This window comes from Pan paniscus, chromosome 14, assembly GCF_029289425.2.
Source record: "Pan paniscus chromosome 14, NHGRI_mPanPan1-v2.0_pri, whole genome shotgun sequence".
NCBI classification, from domain to species: Eukaryota; Metazoa; Chordata; class Mammalia; order Primates; family Hominidae; genus Pan; species Pan paniscus.
The window spans coordinates 50976877-50999081 of NC_073263.2; the positions used below are offsets into that span (position 1 = coordinate 50976877).

Genomic DNA, 22205 nt, shown 5'->3' on the forward strand with positions numbered 1-22205 from the left:
AGGCTGAGGCAGGAGAATCGCTTGAACCCAGGAGGCGGAGGTTGCAGTGAGCCGAGATCACGCCACTGCACTCCAGCCTGGGAGACAGGAGTGAAACTCCATCTCAAAAAAAAAAAAAAAAAAAAGAACTTTTATACACAATATAGGTATAAAAATGGTGCCGCTAATCACAATTCACTTTATACACTCATGAAAATGGTTCTATCAAACTGCCTTCTCTTCCCCTCCAATTAGTTTGAACTACTGAGGTATATGGGTATGCAATAAATATTCAAAAGTTCCAAACATTAAAAGCCAAACTAGAGAATTCTGAAAACAATCTAAATCTGGGTTGTGTAAGTAACTAATTAAACCTTGGTTGAGGCAGATCTATGTAGAAGGAAGCCCTGAACGCATGTGGTGAGGGACGTTTGAATTTGCAAGTTCACCAGAGAGTGGCACAGTCAAGCTGAACCACTTAGCAACCAGTGCCCAGGGTTGGTTTGCCTTTGATGAGCGAGTTAGACAAATGCCCTTCCGACTTGACCTCTCTTTAGTATTATAAGAATCTACATAATCTGTTCCTTTCATTCTGCAAAGGATCAAATCTTCAATAACAGGCAAGAAAATGCAACTCCTGTCCAAGTGAGAAGTCAACTATAACAGGGCTGGTTATAGTTGACTTCTTACTTCTAACTGGGCTTTAAATAAAACAGTTCCAAGGAGGACCAGAAGGATCATGTGACCAGGAGATGAACAAAGTTCCCGACAGAATGGAAGTCCTCTTATAGCCCATGGAATAGGGAAGTGGAGAGTATAAAAACAGAAGGGTCTAATACAGTCTTCTTGGTATTAGAAACTAAACTCTGTTCATGACGTTATGTGGCAGAACAATTATAAAGTGTTCTAAGGCAAATGAGATAAAATACCAGATTTATTGTCATTAGCAAAGAAGACAAAAATAAAAACTGCTCTTCTGAAGTAATTTATAAATCATTCCAAATCTTTCAACATTGAAACTATTCCAATTCAATATATATACTCTAAAAATAAGCTGTTTTTCCTTTCCACAAATTTTCTTTAGTAACAAAAACAAAACACAGAGCATTGATGGTCTTAATATCCTCATTTTAAAAAATGCTAATGCCGCCTCTAAGGGAGTTCTTACCCTGTCCTAAAACTCCAAAGCTAAACTAGTTGAATGTTAATAATTTGAAGACCACCTAACCAGGGTGAGCAGGTGCCTCGGCATCACAGCTCCCCACAAGACACATTCCAGATGACACAAGATCACGAACCACACCTAACTCTGTCCAACCTGTTGTTAAAGTAACTGCAAGACAAAACCCCAAAACTGTCAGTCTATAATTCATGTTATAGCACATCAAGTACAAAATATTCCAAATCAAAGAAGTTTTGTTTTGTTCTCAAAATGTACTTAAACATTCTACCATATGGAGAAAACATAATTTATCCCATTACGCAAAAAACATTTGTCAGCCTACTGCTGATCAAAGACTTTTCATTTGGCCCACCAAAAGAAGAAAAAAACGCTGGCCACCAAGCCTTAACACCAAGCTGTCCAATACTCATACCCCAGACCAACTTCAGAATTAGATTCCTGGGCTCACGTTTATCGCTTCCCTCCAAAAGCAAGATCGTAAGATATAAGTTGCTTAGCACACAGGATTTCTGGAAAGTTCTCTACTCTGGTTAAACAAATAATACTTCCCAACTGTTTCTCTTAACGTTCAAATACACATAAAAATAAAAAATTTCCTGAAAAGAATCAGTTTGCAGTGTGCAACTGATCTATCTTGAAACAATGTTTTATCCACATTTTCTCCCTGATGTCAATATTTATTCAGGTCTGTACCAAAGGAATATCTGGGTGCTCGTTTGTCAAGTCCTTCTTAATAAAACTTGTGGACAGTTTCATAACACGTTCATAGCAAGGGATCCACAATCATCAACTTACTTTTGAAACTCCCTGTAACTACTGAGTCCATACATTTTTGTTGCTTTAATGTGTGTACATTTGCTTCAAAGCTATCTTGTCAAAACGGGGCATGGAGGAACCTCAGGTACTTTCGTAGAAAGAGAAGAAACATTGGAAGCAGGTAGTCTCCATCTTCCTAGCATTTTGGCCCACAGCACGAAGGCAAAGTCATCTAGCATCCCCAAGTTGAGGTCTAAAAATAATAGTTTTTGCAGTCAATTTCTAACCTGACTCATCAGTAGCCTCCAATCAACTAATAAACACAGTAAGAGAGCTTTCTTTTTAAGAGATGGCAGTCTCACTATGTTGTCCAGGCTGGTCTCAAACTCCTAGCCTCAAGCAATCCTCCCACTTCAGCATCCTGAGTAGCTAGAATACAGGCATGAGCCACTGTGCCCAGCTATGGATTTTAATTTTGTACTCCAGAACTTCATTCATGTACTCACTGTATCTTGTAGCATTCAGGAAATAAAATGTAAAAGCACATTAGTCAATTACGTAACTTGTATTGTAACCTAAGAAATATACCCTAGAAAGAGGCCTGGCGCAGTGGCTCATGCCTATAATCCCAGCACTTTGGAAGGCTGAGGTGGGAGGGACACTTGAGCCCAGAAGTTCAAGACCAGCCTGGGCAACATAATGAAACCCTGTCTCTACAACAAATAAAAAATAAGAAATTAGCTGGGTGTGGTGGCACACATCCGTAGTCCCAGTTCCTGGACTGGGAAGGAAGGAGGACTACTTGAGCCCAGGAAGTTGAGGCTACAGTGAGCTGTGATCACACCACTGTGCTTCAGCCTGGGCAACAGAACAAGACCCTGTATCACCAGGAAAAAAAAAATACATACAAATTATGAATATATATACACACACACACATATATATATATGCCCTAGAAATAAAGAGGTCTTTCTTTTTGTCTTCTTTCTATTCTCTAATTTTTCTACGTTGAATGTGTAATATTTGTAGAATTTTAAGTTTTTTTTTTAACTTTTTTTTTTTTTTTGAGACAGAGTCTTGCTCTGTTGCCCAGGCTGGAGTGCAGTGGTGCAACTTCTCCCTCCCAGATTCAAGCAATTCTCCTGCCTCAGCCTCCCGAATAGCTGGGATTACAGGTACGCACCACCACACCCAGCTAATTTTTGTATTTTTAGTAGAGACAGGGTTTCACCATGTTGGCCAGGCTGGTCTCAAACTCCTGATCTCAAGTGGCCCACCTTGGCCACCCAAAGTGCTGGGATTACAGGCGTGATCTCCAAGCCTGGCCATTTTTTTTTTTTTAAGCACACCTTCATGGTGAGGTATTTCAAATGTTTTCACTCATTTATTTAATTCAACATGCATTTTTGAGCGCCAGCTCCATGCCCACGCTGTGACAGACTCTGGGGAATCACACGTATTTGGAGTCTTTCTAAAGGAAGTTTTTATCGTGTTTATACTTAATATGAGAAAAATGAAAACTAGTAAAGGAAATGACCTGCTGGCACAGGAAGCTGCAGCAGAGGCTTTTTCTGTAAACTTCCTAGGACAGATCTTAGCTAAAAGTGAGGAAGAAGTTTCCAGCAACTTGAGCCGAGACATCTGCCTCTGCCCAGGTTGTTCTCACTGGTGTTAGTCAGTAAGGTCTGATCCTGAGTATGGAACTCGTTAACAAGGAGGAGGAGCGTGGAGAGGCCCAGAGATGATTCTAACATCCGTCACCAAATGGACAGAAAAGGCACTAACCCAATTTAAAATTATATCACCGGGTGGAAATAAAATCTAAAGAAACAGCTTTTCTAATAAAGAGGTTCAGGGTGTCACAGGAAGGATAGGAAAAAAATCATACCCCATTTTCTATTAGAAGTGATTTACTTTGATCATCATTCCATCTGTTGTCGGGCTGCAGACAAAGTCAGCTACATTTGACCTTATCAAATATTTATAATCAGAATACAGCCTCAAACAAAAATAAGATACATTTTGAAAACACCGTGGTCAACTTTGATCCCTATGTGTGATGAAGTGTGTCCTCTTATACCTCAAAGGACACAGCTGCAGATCTTTGCAGGTGTTTGATAAACTCCTTGATACCAGATATTCTGCTTTGTCAAATGACAAAGTATCTGCAAGGATAGGCTAATTGTAACATTCTACATGCACAACTTAGCTAGATATTTTGAAACTCCAAGGCTATTGCTCTCTACCTTTTATTCTCTCTGAATCTGTGAAACCAACCATACCCGCCTTCAGCTCACTGATCATCCTTAATGCTTCCTTTAAGGTACTATCTTCATCCAGTTCAACATTTATCAGGTGCCTAATATGTGCCAGGCACTATAGGGTATACAGATGAATGAGACAGTTCCTGCTCACGAGGAGCTTACAGTCTGATGCTTTGGTTCTTCAAAAAAAATGCACACAAACTTTCAGACTCCCAAAAGCCCATTAATTCACAGGCTCAACAGATCTGTGAATCCCAGATTAAGAACTCAACCCAGTGCAAAAACAAAAGGAGTCCACAGCAAGTTCTTAACAGGTAAATAACTGTGAGCTGTAATTAGACACTAATAGAATTGCAGAGCGTACACAGATACAAATCATACACATCGCCAGCTTATGACAGGGCAGAGGTGGAAAGACAGCAAGGTAAGTCTTGAAATAAACACATATGCTGACATTAAGAAAGACTTGAAACTAAAATATGCTGTTTGTTAGTCCAATTAGGTGTGGCACCTTATGTTCCAACCTGCAGCACAGCTGCTAGGACCTTGGTTCGATTCCTGTCTTACTTAGAAATGAAAGTAGAGGAACAACGACTTTTGAAACAATGAACAGGGAATTAAGAAGCAAGGGCAGATTTCAGTTTTCAATGGGTTCACTGATTCCCTAAACAGAAGTGGAGTGACTCATCGTTTTCCATGCCTCACGCAAGAAGCCGGGGAGACGAGCACAAAGGGAGTTAAGGGTGGTCTGGTTTCTGTTTGTTGTTTAAGTTACCTCTGCATCATATCTGACTGCAGCAGAGAACAGCGAAAAGGCATTCTCCACAGTAATTCCTCTCTTGATAATGTGCTGACAAAGTTTTTTCAGTCTGTTTTCACAGTAAGATGTCGCCAAATCCAGAAGACCTAAAAGTAAGATATGTGCAAGGTTTAATCAAATGTATAATAATTTCCAATACACAGAGATTTTGTTTTGGTGAACAGAGGTGTACAGGTAAATTAGAAGTTTCTTAGTGGATAAGATTCTGAATTTGAGTAAATAAATTCTCTTTTTTACTGTCTGCCTCCTCCACTTCCACACCTCTCCTATATTTACTTTATACAATTTCTTCAATCGTGCAAAGAAAGAGCAAAAAATGCAATTTCAATCCTCATTTTGTTTCTAAAACGCTAAATGCATTAGCAACTTATACTTCACTACTAGAAAATTAAAATAAGCCCATAGCTTAATACCTAGGTGATGGGTTGACAGGTACAGCAAACCACCATGGCACACGTTTACCTATGTAACAAGCCTACACATCCTGCACATGTACCCCAGAACTTAAAAATAAATTAAAAAAAAAAAAAAAAGTCCTTCAGTAACATTAGAACAAAAAAGCCTATGGTCATACACTAGGTCCAAAACTATTAACCATAATAACTACACAATACTATTTTTAAAGATATTTACTTCAAATCTTTTTTAAGCACCAAATTAAAGCCAATACACCTGAAGCTTTTTACATTTCAGGACTAAGAATATGAGGGGATATATTCTCCACCATGTGGCTTGTCCATCCCAATGCTACCACAGTACCTATAGCATCTTCTGGCGGCAGGTCGACTGTGTCTGTGTAGAGGTACTGGAGAAAGGCACGATACACTGGGTAGGAAAACTGATCGATTTCTATCACTTCCTTCATGTCTTCATTCCAATACGACTGGAACATGGATCGAAAATGCTCACACCTAAAACAGCAAAGCAAAAGTCTTATTTGTTCAGTAGCAATTTTTAAAAAAGAAAAAAAAATTACCTAATTAAGTTGATAAAATCAGATAAACAGAAGTATCCTTGGGCCGGGCGTAGTGGCTCATGCCTGTAATCCCAGCACTTTGGGAGGCCAAGCGGGTAGATCACCTGAGGTCAGGAGTTCGAGACCAGCCTGACCAACATGGATAAACCCCGTCTCTACTAAAAATACAAAATTAGCTGGGCATGGTGGTGCATGCCTATAATCCCAGCTACTCAGGAGGCTGAGGCAGGAGAATCGCTTGAACCCGGGAGGTGGAGGTTGTGGCGAGCCGAGATTGCGCTTCTGCACTCTAGCCTGGCAACAAGAGCAAAACTCCGTCTCAAAAAAAAAAAAAAGGAAGTATATTAACTACTATCTGGGTCTGCACACACCAGGATCACAGACCTTTAGTTAGCACCCAAAAAACATTCCACATGCAAGTGGTTTTTGTACATGCCTTTTACATACACTCACTTTCATTTTTTGTAACTCCTATTAAATACTAATAGGTATACATAGAGCCTGGAAGTACCTAGCACTTCCACTACTGTTTCCATTTGATGGTCCCCAAGATTTTTTTGCTCCTTTGTTTTTTTTAAAATGATGTACAGAAATGCATTTTAAACAATAAAGTGAAAGAAATTCAGAAACAAGAGTTCAAAACTTTTGACTACATATCAACATTAAAATGATTCATTTGTTTTTTGTTTTACATAATAAGTATATTCTTAAAACTGTTTTATATGTTAACTGGATTACATCAAGCTGATTATTGTCTGATTATCCGACAATTTTTCTTCTTTTCTGACTTATCGTCAAAACAGCCATCACTCCTTTTTTTTTTTTGCATTGCCTGTTCCCCTTCCCAGGCCTGCTACAAGCTTATTTATAAAACACTCACATCCACTAGGATAGTCAGATATTTCAAGAAAACCTGAGCAGCTCCTACACTGTATTTACATGTACAAAGCCACCTGCACAAGAAACTGATTTCTGAATATTGGATTTTCTTATGTATAACATAGTTGTAGCTTTCTAAAAATCATATTTTTAAATTATTTTAAAGTGAGATATGGCACAAAGAGAAAAAGTATTTTGAGGTGCAGTGGCTCAAGCCTGTAATTCCAGCACTTTGGGAGGCCGAGGCAGGTCAGCCTCAATCACCTGAGGTCAGGAGTTCGAGACCGGCCTGGCCAACATGGCGAAACTTCGTCTCTACTTAAAATACAAAAATTAGCCAGGCATGGTAGTGCACGATTGTAATCCCAGCTACTTGGGAGGCTGAAGCTGGAAGATCACTTGAACACAGGAGGCGGAGGTTGCAGTGAGCTAGTATTACGCCACTGCACTCTAGCCTGGGTGACAGAATGAGACTCTGTCTCAAAAAAAAAAGAAAAAAAATCCATTCAGAATACTAAAAAAATAGTTTCACTTACATAAAAAATTACTCTACCTGAGAAATAAAAAAGAAATAGTTGTCTAAGAAAGAATCATGGATTTCATGGTCAGAAAACTGTACATGAAAGGAATAGACTGGTTGACCACAGGTGCACAGACAGAAACAGTTCCAGTTCATCTTTTCAATTAATACTGTGGTTCAGATATTTACTCCCTTAGGTAAGGAATGACATAGGGCTTTTCTGTTCCTTTCAAATGTATTTCTTTGCCAATAGGTTTTTACCTAAATTTCCAAAAAGACTTGTAAATGGCCACTTTAATGGTCTTAGCTTATGTGCCTTTTTCTGCGATGGCAACCTTTGTGGCAAACAGTTACTAATAAACGCATAGTTCCCTCACATTTATACAAGGAACTATATCTAAAAAACTTTTTTTTTTTCATTTTTGAGATAAGATCTCACTCTGTCTCCCCGGATGATCACAGCTCACCACAGCCTTGATCTACTGGGCTCAAGCAACCCTTCCACCTCAGCCTCCGGAGCAGCTGGAACTACAGGAACGCACCACCACACCTGGCTAATTTTTTCTATTTTTTGTAGAGACAGTGTCTCGCTATATTGCCTAGGCTGGTCTCAGACTCCTAGGATCAAGTGATATTCCCGCCTTGGCCTCCCAAAGTCCTAGGATTACAGGCATGAGCCACCATGCTCAGCCCAGAACATTCTTCGATTGGTAATTGCATGTCCCCTAGAAACAGAAGCACAGCATTCCTATGAGAGTTTTCTGCTTAATCTATAATTAAAAGAGGGCATATACACTTTTCAATAACAACCTTTTGTATTTTCTTTAACCACGTAAATAAATTTTCTGATGGAAATGAGTATTCACAAGATTCTTAATTTAAAAAACAATATAAGCTGGGTGTGGTAGCTCACATCTGTAATGCCAGCACTTTGGGAGGCTGAGGCGGGCAGATCACCTGAGATCGGGAGTTCAAGACCAACCTGACCAACATGGAGAAACCCCATCTCTATTATAAATACAAAATTAGCCAGGCATGGTGGCGCCTGCCTGTAATCCCAGCTACTCAGGAGGCTGAGGCAGGAGAATCACTTAAACCCGGGAGGCAGAGGTTGCGGTGAGCTGAGATCGTGCCACTGCACTCCAGCCTGAGCAACAAGAGTGAAACTCTGTCTCAAAGAAACAAACAAACAAACAAAAAACCAATATAGACAAATACTTAAATTCCTACATTACACTTTTTTTAAAACGCTCCATGAGTGTACACAAAAAATTCTTTGACATGAAATGGACTGATACTATCTGCAAAAATATTAAGTAGTGACATTTCTCTCTACTACCAAGGCTATTTTTTATCAGTACTCATTTTGTGGAATAACAAAGAAATAGAAATGGCAAAAATAAAGTCAAGTTATTGATGTCTCTGAGCTCATGCAAAAATACCTGATTTTCAAAACAGCTTTATGGACATGAATATATTTTCCATCAATTCGAAACTTCAGATCAGCAGTTTCTGGACTATCAAATTCTTTCTTCAGTGACTCTGCAACTGTTAAAAAGTCTTCATGCTCTGAAGGCAACAAACATATATTAATATGGCAAGTTCAAGGAACAGATTGAAGATTCAAAAGACTTCAAAAAGATCATCATGACCGTGATGGATAATTCCACTTGTTTTTTTTTCAAGAGTTCATACCTTGTTTGACAAATCAATTCTACGGTATTAAAGTAAGTATCCTGCATCTATAAACTACCAAAGAAAACCACCAAAAGATGGTATTTAGAAAGGCTAAATACCATCTTATATGCCTAGTTATACATTAGAAATGTATATTTTTAAAGAAAAAAATTATAGGTACTTCATGATAATATAATAACCCCCTCTCAAAACGAGTGGTTCTCTTCTAAGACTAAGAATTTGTTTCCCTTGACTGAAACACTAAGAATATCTTTTTTCTGCTTTGGGGTACTTTCAAGGGGTCAGCATACCCAACTCAAGGAGGTGCAAGAAACAAACTTACCATTTAAATGGTAATGCTAAGCGGTCATGTTCTCAAGCAGAGAAACTCTTTCCTAAGTATCTGGAATCTAAACATCTCTGTTAACCCTAAAAATCACTATATGCATAATCCTTACTCACTGTCTAAACACAGAGCAAATTCACTTAGAAACAACACCTACATGAAGGGAACAGTTTTATAAGAACACAGGATCACCTTACCTGATAAGAAGAATTGCTGTTGTGGTTATATGTTAAGTAGAACTGTGTTACTACAAGGAAAAGTAAAGGCACTTGTACAAATTCCCGGAATGCTTTCTTGTGTTTTATATGTATGAAAGAAGAAAAGAAGTAGAAAAAGGCTAATGGGGAAATTTTTTTAAATTCCAGAGATCCTGACCAGGCATCGAATCAAGCTGCTATGGATACACGAAGCAGGTTTCAACTGCCCACAGCTGAGTTAATAATCAGTGTCTTAATCAAAGACCTCGGCTTCCAAGCCTGGGATGAACCATTTTCCCTTGGTAGCCTGCTGTTACCAGAGCAACTCCTAGAGGAGGGACAACAGCTAAAACCTAGGCTGAAACAACAAATGAGCTTATCCGCAAGCTTTATCATCAGACTCTCCCGAGGCATTACCTTTCACCTAAGCCCTGTGACCTTAACTGACAGCCCTCCCTCCGCCCCATGCAATGCAGAGCTCTCCTGGCTACAGAGGAAAGGTAGAAAACCTCTCAAAAGTCAGGCTTCCCCTGACCTTGCAACCTGGATCACTGGTGGGTAAAAGAATACAAATGACTAAGATGGAACAAGAGTCCAGGAGTCTAGATTGCTATCCCCACCCATCCAAAAAAAACCCACTTCTCATCAGTGCTTCAACTTCGGCATCGTCTTAGGCTGAAATGACTCTTTCTCCTCTTTGCTCCTGGCAACAAGTATAGTACATCCTTTCAGAGGAGAAATCCTCCTCAAAGGGGTGAATTCACCATGTGACTTTCCTTCTAACACTCAGATGAGATCACAAAGTGAGAGGGAAAAAACACTTTTGACTTTCAGTGGGTGGAAGGGAAAGAAGTTATCTAGGACAGCAGTCCCCAACCTTTTTGGTACCAGGGACCAGTTTTGTGGAAGACAATTTTTCCACGGACCGAGGCGGGGAGGAGGATGGTTTGGGGATGATTCAAGCACATTATGTTTATTGTGCACTTAATTTTTATTATTGTTACACTGTAATATGTAATGAAATAATTACACAACTCACCATAATGTACAATCAGTGGGAGTCCTGAGATTGTTTTCCTACAACTGGACGGCCCCATCGGGGGGTGATGGGAGACAGTGACAGATCATCTAGGCATTAGATTCTCATAAGGAGCTCGCAACCTGTATCCCTCGCATGTGCAGTTCACAATAGGGCTTATGCTTCTATGAGAATCTAATACCGCTGCTGATCTGATGGGAGGTGGAGCTCAGGCAGTAATGTGAGTGATGGGGAGCAGCTGTAAATACAGATGAAGCTTCGCTCACTGCCACTCACCTCCTGCCGTGCGCCACGGACCAGTACAGGCATATGGCCTGGGTTTTGGGGACCCCTGATCTAGGAGGATATAGTCAATGACCATATTTTTTCCAAACTTAATATTTAAATTGTTAGGACATTTGTTCTGAAAAGAATGCCTGTGCCATTTTAAGATATAAGAACTGGGGGAAGCCTTTTATAACAAGTCCAAGTTAAGTAGTATATACAAATCTGAAGATGTGTACAGAAGTGCTTCAGCTGGGTATGCCATACATGTGCAATTCTGGCCAAATAGTCCCATTCAGTGAACCAATTATTTTCCAATCACAATACTCACTGCAAAAAAAAAAAATACTGTATTACACCTAAATAACATGGCAAAAATAAAGTGAAAGGGAGTATTCAATTGGTTTCACTTTAAGGCAAGCTTAACTCTTCCTAAGCATCCTTGCCTCCATGCCCATGACTGGTCACCTAATTGGGACAACTCCACCTGTCTGACACACCTAAGCATGACGTTTTAGAAAACTAACCTTCAATATCAATTGCTGAACAACCCAAACACCTTAACTGCCAAGAACTACATTAATTTTCAAGCACAGAGCATCATGACCCACTTATTCCCTCTGCTTATAAATAAAAGAACAACTTAAAAGAAATATGCTAGCAAAAAGGCAAACATAAACAAGAAATAAAATAAAAAGATTAAAGTCACCTTGTAAATGGCTACTCAGTTTTAAGACAGCCTAGCTTTTTCAGCCAATAATGGACTCTTAAAGAAGACAATATTCAGAAAAGGTACAGATTATGTAACCAAATATCACCCCAAATTCCACTACCCTTTATAATACCTCTGTTTTGATGCCCTTCTGAAATGAAAGAATTTGAAATCAGTTGAAAGACAAAGATAGAAAGAAAGAAGACGGGGTTAATGTGTCACCTTAAAAACCACAAGTTGTTTGCCTTTTTTATTGAGACAGGGTCTCGCTGTGTCACCCAGGCTGGAGTGCAGTGGTGCGACCACAGTTCACTGCAGCCTTGACCTCCCAGGCTCAAGCAATTCTCCATCTCAGCCTCCTGAGTAGCTGGTACTACAGGCAGGCACCACCACTCCTGGTTATTTTTTGTAGAGATGGGGTTTCGCCATGTTGCCCAGGCTGGTCTAAAACTCCTGAGCTCAAGCAGTCCACCCACCTTGACCTCCCAAAGTGCTGAGATTACAGGTGTGAGCCACCACACCCAGCCGGTTCTTCACTTTTTTGAAAGTTCATTTTTGGACCAGGCGCAGTGGCTCACGCCTGTAATCCCAGCACTTTGGGAGGCTGAGGCGGGCGGATCACGAGGTCAGGAGTTCCCGACCAGCCTGATCAACATTGTGAAACTCTGTCTCTACTAAAAATATAAAAAAATTAGCCAGGCGTGGTGGCACGCGCCTGTAATCCCAGCTACTCAGGAGGCTAAGGCAGGAGAACTTAAACCTGGGAGGCGGAGGTTGCAGTGAGCCGAGATCGCGCCATTGCACCCCAGCCTGGGCAACAGAGTGAGACTCCGTCTCAAAAAAAAAAAAAAAAAAGAAAAGAAAGTTCATTTTTGATTGGTATTATATCAAGTTCTGTAAGAAATCTAGTATAAGAGAAGTGCTTAAGAACAGGCTACCCAAAAACTTATAAAAGAACAGTCATTACAGCACTACCCACAAGAGTCAAAGGTGGGAACAACCCACATGTCCATCAACAGTTAAGTGACAAAATATGGTGTATATATATAATGGAATATTATTCAGTCATAAAAGGGAATGAAATACAGAGACATATTACGTCAATGGGCCTCAAAAACATTAAGTAAAAGAAGCCAGACACATGGGTCACATATTGTATGCTTCCGCTTATATGAACTCTCCAGAGTCGGCAAATCCATAGAAACAAAAAGCAAACTAGTGGTTGCTAGGGGTTGGGGGGAGAGGAGAATGGAGTGTGACTAATTAACGTATAAGGGCTTTCTTCTGGGGTGATTAAAACATTTTAGAATTTGACATAAAGGGTGGATGTAGGCCAGGCACAGTGGCAGGTGGATCACCTGAGGTCAGGAGTTCAAGAACAGCCTGGCCAACATGGTGAAACCCCACCTCTACTAAAAATACAAAAATTAGCTGGGTGTGGTGGCTGGTGCCTGTAGTCTTAGCTACTTGGCAGGCTGAGGCAGGAAAATCGCTTGAACTCGGGAGGTGGAGGTTGCAGTGAGCCGAGATTGCGCCACTGCACTCCAGCCTGGGCGACAGAGTGAGATTCTGTCTCAATAAAAAAAAAAAAAAGGTGGATGTACAACATTATGAATGTTCTAAACGCAACTAAACTGTACCCTTTACAATGGTTACTTGCATGTTATGCGAATTTGATATCGATTGAAATGAAAGCACTTATGAGAGAAAATTTAAAGTTCATGGTAATATTTTATAATATATGAAATACATTTGATTATGCACATCTATTTTGAAGGAAGGTATGAAAGCTAATAGAGAATAAAACATTCTGAGAGATCCCAAAACCAGCAAAGACATAGGAAAACTGGTCAGTTGGTAGTACCATTCTTCCTGGGTGGAGGTGGCCCTGCACTTTCTTACCCACAGACAGGAGGCGCCACGAGACGGCGGGCGTGGCAAAGCAGGCAAACACGTCGTCGGTGCAGGAGAAGTGGGTGAGGTGCGGGAGGATCACGGACTGACCCCGGCACTGGCCCCACATGTACACGTGCCCACCCTGCGTCTTGGCTGCAGACGTGTGGGCAGAGTGACAGGCTGCAATCTCTACCACCCTGAAAAGTTTTAAGAAAAATGCATGTTACTTCATGATCACAGAAGCCCACAGCACACCACACAAGGCAATTTAAAAGTTCATGCTTGCAATACCTCAGAAAACAAGAGTCCAAGTTCCAGGGACACTAGCTGCCAAGTCACAGCAACAAAAGCAATAGATCAGGGCAAGAGCACTGTTCTCTTTTCCCAAATGCCCACTTCTCATCCTCAGCTCACTGTGAGTTAGGATAGATCACACAGACCGCCGAGGAAAACTTGGAAAACAGACCAGCAAATCCAAGCAAATGAGGAAAGTGGACACTGAGAAAATGCCCTAACAAATGTGATGGCTTAAATACCATTTCTTTTTTTTTCTCTTTTTTTTTTTCTTTTTTGAGACAGGATCTCACTCCATCACCCAGGCTAGAGCGCAGTGGCATGACCATGGCTCACTGCAGCCTCGACCTCCCAGGCTCAAGCAATCCTTCCACCTCAGCTTCCCAGACCACAGCTGCACCACCATACCCGGCTAAGTTTTGTATTTTTTATAGAGACAGAGTCTCGCTATATTGCCAGCGCCGGTCACCAACTCCTGGGCTCAAGTGATCCTCTGCCTTCACCTCCCAAAGTGCTGGGGATTACAGGTATAAGCCATCGTGCCTGGCCCATTTCTTTATAAATATAACTTTTTCTCTCATCTCCTACCAGAGCTCAGAACACTCATTGGGCTGATAAGCATTGGCTGGGGGGTCACGGACTCTGAACGTTCCAATCCAAAAGGAAAACAAGCCAAACTTACTATATTTCTCAGTAGTATGCTTCTTGGGTAAGGTCTCATAATCAGAAGTCAGCACTCCAGGACATAGGAGGTAAGACCTTACAATTAGGCTGAACAACATCGAGCATCTATTCCAGTAACACACATTATATCAAATCAATATTTAAACAGATAATGTCCTTTCAAGAGCAGATTTATTTAAAAGTTGTTTTACTTGGCTCAAAGTAAAAGTTTATATTACACCATAAACATCAACATGGCCATAGACCTTACTTGTCTTCCATACTAAAAGGGCAACAGCAAGACTGCAGTAATTATACCAAGATGTATTCATACCTATCAATCACAGGTGGTTATTTCAGAGAGCTACATAAGAATCATATCAACCTCATGTTCATTCTGGCTACTACTCAAAACACTTTTGCATAGGCCAGGCACGGTGGGGCTCATGCCTATAATCCCAGCACTTTGGGAGGCCGAGGTGGGTAAATCACTTGAGGCCAGGAGTTCAAGACCAGCCTGGCCAACATGGCAAAACCCTGTCTCTACTAAAAAATACAAAAATTAGCTGGGCATGGTGGTACACACCTGTAATCCCAGCTACTCAGGAGGCTGAGGCAGAAGAATCACTTGAACCCAGGAGGTGGAGGTTGCAGTGAGCCGAGATCGTGCCATTGCACTCCAGTCTGGGTGACAGAGACTCTGTCTCAAAAAAGGGAAGTGAAGGGAAGGGAAGGGGAGGGGGGAGGGAGAAGGGGGAAGGGGGAAGCAGGGAGGGAGAAGGAGGAAGGGGGAAGGGGGAAGGGAGAAGGGAAGGTTATCTCTTTTGTCCAAAATGAGAATGTTAATAAACAGAAGAATCACAAAGCCAAACACCGCAGCTCTGCCACACACAGCCCCAAGGCCACATCGCACACACAGTCCCAAGACGTGGCACAGCCAAGTTACCTTTCTTTCTCCACCATGATGTGTGCTGGGCTTAGCAGGTTATTTTTATTGCCAGTTCCCAGCTGCCCATATGTGTTAGCTCCCCAGGCATAGAGCAAGCCCTCATCTGTTAGTGCTAGAGTATGTGCGTAGCCGCAGACAATCTGCAAGTAAATTGAAATGGTTACCATTAGCAGGAAAACAGGAAGGGCAGGCAGAACATCTACTTAAAGGCTACAGCCAGCTTCTGCAGAATGCCAAATCATCATCAGGGGTGGACTGACATTTGCTGGAACATTAAAAAAGCATTAGAAGGCGGGGCGTGGTGGCTCATGCCTGTAATCCCAGCGCTTTGGGAGGCCGAGGCAGGCAGATCACAAGGTCAGGAGATTGAGACCATCCTGGCTAACACGGTGAAACCCCGTCTCTGCTAAAAATACAAAAAATTAGCCGGGTGTGGCGGCGGCCACCTGTAGTCCCAGCTACTCGGGAGGCTGAGGCTGGAGAATGGCGTGAACCCGGGAGGCAGAGCTTGCAGTGAGCCAAGATGGCGCCACTGCACTCCAGCCTGGGAGACACAGCAAGACTCTGTCTCAAAAAAAAAAAAAAAAAGCATTAGAAAAGACTAAACCTTAGGCTACTGAATTTTTCCATTGTTTTTTTTTTTTTAACTTGTCGAGCCTGTTTTGCCAGCACCATAGTCTTGCTTCTCCTTGTGGGAAATTAGGGAAGATATAATATTAAATATGGAAGATGAAGGCACAGAGTATTGCCAGAAAAGACTGACTGAAGAGTAAACCTCCAATATTTCTCCAAGTTAGAGCAAGGAAGGTAGATGGGAAGCCACTAACTGAGAGTGCACCACACGTACCTGGTTCACACACACGCTGTGCAAAGCTGCCACTCTCACAGGGGTCAGCTGGTTGCCATTGTTTCCCAAGCCCAGCTGACCATTGCCATTGTAACCCCAGCCATATACCTTAGAGAGGACAGAAGGGAGAGAGTGAGATTTTTAAACTGCTGGTAAGAAGGAAGAGACAAAAAACCAGCCCATCTAAACAAATCAGATACTTCCAACACCTATATTCTACTCTATGCTCCTGCAACTGATCTCCAAACAGAAGCTATTTTGGAGAAGGGGATGACAGAATTGGCATCAGTTTCTACTCCATGACTTACTAGTTAGATAGTCTGGGGCAAGTCACTCTTTCCTGTTTAATACATGAGGAAGTTGAGCCTCACTAACAATTATTAAGTACCTACTGTATGTCAGAACACTCTGAAAGGTACTAGTTTTTGGTCACGGTTTAACAGGCGAAATAGATACATGCAAATTTTTTGCTGATGGGTAGCAAGTGCTACAATAGGTATCAATCAAGGCACTGCAGAACAGCAAGGAGGAAGGTTTTAGCTCTAGGAAGAAAGATTAAGGAAGACTTTTCAAAAAGTGGAGATTGGAGCAGAGCTGAAGGATGAAGGAGAGCAAAAACATTCCAAGCAGAAGGTATTGACTGTGTTAGAAGCTAGTTTAGAAGATAAGTAGGTGGGCTTGCCTGGACACATCTGCAGTAGTGGTAGTAGAAAGACTAGAAGAAGGCTGGGTGGGGTAGCTCACGCCTGTAATCCCAGCACTTTGGAAGGCCAGCGTGGGCGGATCACAAGGTCAGGAGATCGAGACCATCCTGGCCAACACAGTGAAACCCCATCTCTACTAAAAATACAAAAATTAGCTGGGCATGGTGGCGCGTGCCTGTAACCCCAGCTACTCAGGAGGCTGAGACAGGAGAATCACTTGAACCTGGGAGGCAGAGGTTGCAGTGAGCCAAGATCGTGCTACTGTACTCCAGCCTGGCAACAACAACAACAAAAAGACTAGAAGGAAAGGCAAGAGCTCAGAGGGAAAGTGACAAAAAACATACCAGGGAAAGTGCAATACATCTATAAATTTCTCATTAAAGTATTAATTTAATTTGTATTTTTGAAAGATAATGCTGGCCACAGTATGAAAGATGATGGAGCATATAAGGCTAGAGGCAGGAAGAACTTTTAGGAGGTCATTTCTTCTCTCGTTAGCAAATAGGTGAGCTCTGATGAGGCTCTAAACTAAGGAGTGACAGCGGGATCATGAGAGGGAAAGCAGGGGAAAGAGGATTAAAAATAGAAGACTTCCCAGAACGTGACAGTCCCTTGGATACAGAGTGAGAGGAGGCCCGTCTGCTGAAAGTAACAGAGCTAGGCATAGGTTTGACAGGAGTGTTAAAGGTTCCAAATAGCCATAGGAAAAAGTACTGACCAGGAACAAATAAAGGCCTTGCTCAAATTACAAACCCAAGATTTGTGGTGGCATCGAGCCCCACAGCAATGTAGGGCAGCAGACATAGACTGGGGCTTTTCAGGGTAACATGATGGAGGGGAAAGGGGGAATGGACTTTAAGGGCCTGGGGAGAGATGGTTAAAGGCACTTTCACCCAGTGCCAGAAGTGTAACAGACATGAACTTTCTGGAGAGAAATTTGGCAATGGCTATCAATATTTTCTATGGCATACTTCTTGACCCAGAAATTCTTTGGGAATTTATTCTATAGAAATACTTGTATAAGTGTACAAAGATACACATACACAGAGTAACACAGAAAATCACCACAGCTCTGTCTATAACAGCAAAAAATTAGAAAACTGACATGTTCATCAGTAGAGCTCTGTATGTGGGTCATTCGCAGAAGCCAAAGTCAGCAGCCATAATGATGGAAAGCCGCATAAATGGTCTGATCATAGACACAGATAAACACAGGATGCTATACAGGGGAGCGGGAAGCAGGCTGAAGAATAGCAGAGAAAAGCTGCAGTAGGTATAATCATCCCATTTTTTTAAAAAAAGATAATTATACTTACCCATATATAATTGTTTAAGGGAAAAGTCCAAAAAGATATGCATGAAACTATTAACAAGATTGGGAAAAGGTATTCACTTTTTATTTTATCTGTTTCACTTGTCTTCCTTTACTTTGTTAAAATAACCATATAATAATAACCTAAAAATTAAACTTATTTTTAAAAATAAGAGAAGAATACTGGAATGGAGGATATTCAACGGCCATCCCAAGGAATTCTGAAGTCATCTTCATGATACTGAGATTGATTTTTAAAAAAATAAGTTAACATGAGGTCTATGCATAAACTCTAAAGCACCCTAGCGCAGGGGTCCCCAGTCCCCAGCTCATGAGCCGCAGGCCGGTACCAGTCCGTGCCCTGTTAGGAACCGGGCCACACAGCAGGAGGTGAGCGGCGGGCAAGGGAGTATTACTGCCTGAGCTCCACCTCCTGTCAGATCAATGGCAGCATTAGATTCTCATAGGAGCACGAACCCCATTGTGAACTGCACAACAAGGCATCTAGGCTGTGCACTCCATATGAGAATCTAACTCATGCTTGATGATCTGAGGTGGAACAGTTTCATCCCAAAACCATGCCCCCAACACCGCCATCTGTGGAAAAACTGTCTTCCATGAAACCAGTCCCTGGTGCCAAAAGGGTTGGGGACCACTGCCCTAGCACACCAATGCATGATGCCAAAACATCTGTGTCCAGGGTAATATCTTTGTATAATTTTCATGCACTAAAATATGCATAGGTAGTAAAAGGCCTATTTAAGTGGAAGCTGTATCCAGAGACTAATTTCATAGAAATAACCATCAGCTCAAAAGTGACCACAGTAGGGGGTAACTAAATGGAGAGTTGTTAAAAGTAGCTAACAACAGTCAGGACCCCACAAAAAATCTGCTTTTGTAAGTTGTTTCCTCCTGTGAACATTCAAGATATAGGTAGGTAGTTCTACAAGGACTTCATCAGTTAATTTTAAAATGTACAGTTGACATTTTTTCATTGGAAGAGAAAGGTAGGATTAAATTCTTTAATCTATTACATTAAATATCACGAACAAATAGCTATAGGCATTAGGCTCTTTGGATCTTGCAAAAAATACAACTTAGACATATAGAATCTTTACTTTCAGGTAAATCCTGGAATTTAGAAAAGTCATACTGAGGAGCAAAAAACCTCCAGCTCCTCAGTCAGTAATCAGTTAACTTTCAATGGAGCTACCAAAACAAAGCACTCTTCCTTCTTCCATCTGATACATTCACCTTGTGAAGAAACTGACGTGTAATTGAAAAAGGAGGTAGAAAGGGAAATGGGAGTGGAGACACCTCACCTCGCCATTGTCCAGAACAGCCATGGATGAAGTCTGACCACAGGCAATGCCAACTACCCTCTTAATATGTAAACAGTTTGTAACTTTTCGAGGAGTTGGTTGATTTGCTGTAGAACCTGATCCCACTTGGCCACAGTTGTTATAACCCCAAGCAAACACCTACAAGAGAAAGAAAAAGGAAAAGGAAAGAATAGTCAGGGTGAAAATTCCACCCCAACACAAATAATCATAAAAATTAAAATCAACCTACTTAATGAGTACTTAAGATGTGCTAAACGGTTCTATATGCTTTACACACATTAACCTATTTAACCTGCCTAGTAATCCTGCAAAGTGACCCTAGAGTAGGTAGTACCCACTTTATACATCTCCATTTTATACACGGAAACTGAAACACGAGAGGTTAAGTGACTTGCTTGAGGTACCAAAGCTGGTAAGTAGCGCTAAGAGAATTTAACCCCAAGCAGTCTAGCTATGCTCTTGACCACCATGCTACATTCCCTCTATAATTTGTGTGTGTGTGTATACACACACAACTACACATACACACATACGAATGTGGCATCAATAGGAAATGCGGTATATGCCACATAAGTATTAGTGATGTAAAACATTTGCTCAACTCTTTGGGCATAAATATTCATTGTTTTCCATGGAAACCATTCTTTTTGTTTTGCTTTGGTTTTTTTTTTTTTTTTTGAGATAGAGTTTCGCTCTGTCCCCCAGGCTGGAGTGCCGTGGCGCGATCTCAGCTCACTGCCAGCCCCGCCTCCCGGGTTCATGCCATTCTCCTACCTCAGCCTCCCAAGTAGCTGGGACGACAGGCGCCCGCCACCATGCCCGGCTAATTTTTTGTATTTTTAGTAGAGATGGGGTTTCACCGTGTTAGCCAGGATGGTCTCGATCTCCTGACCATGTGGTCCACCCATCTCGGCCTCCCAAAGTGCTGGGATTACAGGCGTGAGCCACCGTGCCCAGCCTCATGGAAACCATTCTAAACAAGACTATAAACAGAGAGATGAATTAGGGAGGGAGGTGTTGGCAGCAGAGGAAATAATTTCCTCCAACATTAGGAAAATGTCTAAGCCCCCGCTCCCCACCCTGCTTCACGTGGCTGCAGGAGGTGGTCCACGTATATACTGAGTGTGGCTTCCATGATTCTTGTCTGATGCTGGCCAAGGCAACAACAGTAGAGCCCTCTGGTATATGTGTTACAGGTTCATTTCACAGGTACAAAACAAATAACCTGCAACACCTCCTCAAAGTATATTCACATAAATATCTAGTTTAATTATGCAAATATTAATATTCAGTATAATTATTCAAAGTACCATATGCTTAAGATTAAAATAAATCAGGAACCCAGCCTGCATAAATTAGCAAGTTTGAGCTAATTTCAGCAATCATTCTTCTGGTACTTCTCAAATACAGCACATTCCCTTGCAGTGCTGCTGACTCTTGTTTAAAAACTGGGGCTGTAGTTCCACTAACCAAGAAATGGACTAGGAAACAGTGGATCTGGGGCATGAGGCCTGTGTGCTATGCCTGGCTCCAGCACATCCCAGTCATGAAATCTTGGTCTCCCTGAGATTTTGGGTTTGTTCACTTATAAGTTGTCCTACTTAATAAAATCTCTGTAACATCACTGAGGGACTTCAAAGAGAGGAACAGTATGATCTAATCTGTGTTAGAAACCAGAGAGGACAGCAAAGCAAGACTGGACAGACGGATCAACTTAAAAGATACGGAATAGAAGGGACTATGGCAGTAGTCTAGGCAGGAAATGACAAGACTTGACCAAAGGCAATGGAAATGGAGAGGAACAAAATGGAGGAACAAAAAGGCAAAGGAAATGGAGAGGAAATGGAGATGGTACAAAAGATTAGAAGACAGAATCAATAGGATGAGTGACCTTTAAGATAAGCGCAACTTGGGGGCTGAACAGGTGTTACAGTACCTACTAGGAGGATAGTAAAGTTATTTTTTCCAAACTCATTACATATACTGAAAAATAAAATAGACCTTAAGGATGGGGTCACTAAAAAAAAAAAGTACAGAACACTGTCACACATCTGAGCTATAGTCTTAGCAAAGAGCATAGGACTCAGCTGCCTTAAAAAATGAACTCTAGGTTGGGTGCGGTAGCTCACACCTATAATCCCAGCATTTTGGGAGGCCAAGACAGGAGGATCGCTTGAGCCCGGGAGTTCAAGACCAGCCTGGGCAACATAGCCAGATTCTTGTCTCTACAAAAAAAAATTTTTTTAAAAAAAGAATGAATTCTACTGCCATCAAAAGTGTAATCTTGATTATACAATACACGTTATGCTAGAGAGAGAGTGCACTCCCACAAGGTTTTTAGCTACATGCACAGGGCTACAATATTCACACCACATCAAGTACAAATATGGTCATTAAAATCAGAGGATTTTCACAATAGCCAAAAGTGGAAACAATCCAAACATCCATGAACAGATGAATAGACAAACAAAGTGTGGCTTACAGCAGGTCCTTGAAAAACGTCATTTCATTCAATATCATTTTGTTATAACACTAATGAGAAAAAATGTCAATTCCCGGCCAGGGCCACTGTCTGTGGAGCCTGC

General features: G+C 41.4%; 1 protein-coding gene across 5 annotated transcripts in view; it reads right to left on the reverse strand.

The window, feature by feature from the left end:
- RCBTB1 (RCC1 and BTB domain containing protein 1) overlaps positions 1–22205 on the reverse strand; it is a 55475-nt gene that overhangs the window by 3979 nt on the left and 29291 nt on the right. For all 5 annotated transcript variants that reach the window (XM_034936726.3, XM_055096786.2, XM_003809817.5 and 2 more), the window contains 7 exons: positions 19600–19758; positions 16262–16369; positions 15412–15554; positions 13515–13705; positions 8820–8946; positions 5762–5913; positions 4958–5088 (listed from right to left, as the gene is read on the reverse strand). In XM_034936726.3, coding sequence (XP_034792617.1) covers positions 4958–5088; positions 5762–5913; positions 8820–8946; positions 13515–13705; positions 15412–15554; positions 16262–16369; positions 19600–19758 — 1011 coding nt within the window. The remainder of the gene's footprint in view (positions 1–4957; positions 5089–5761; positions 5914–8819; positions 8947–13514; positions 13706–15411; positions 15555–16261; positions 16370–19599; positions 19759–22205) is intronic.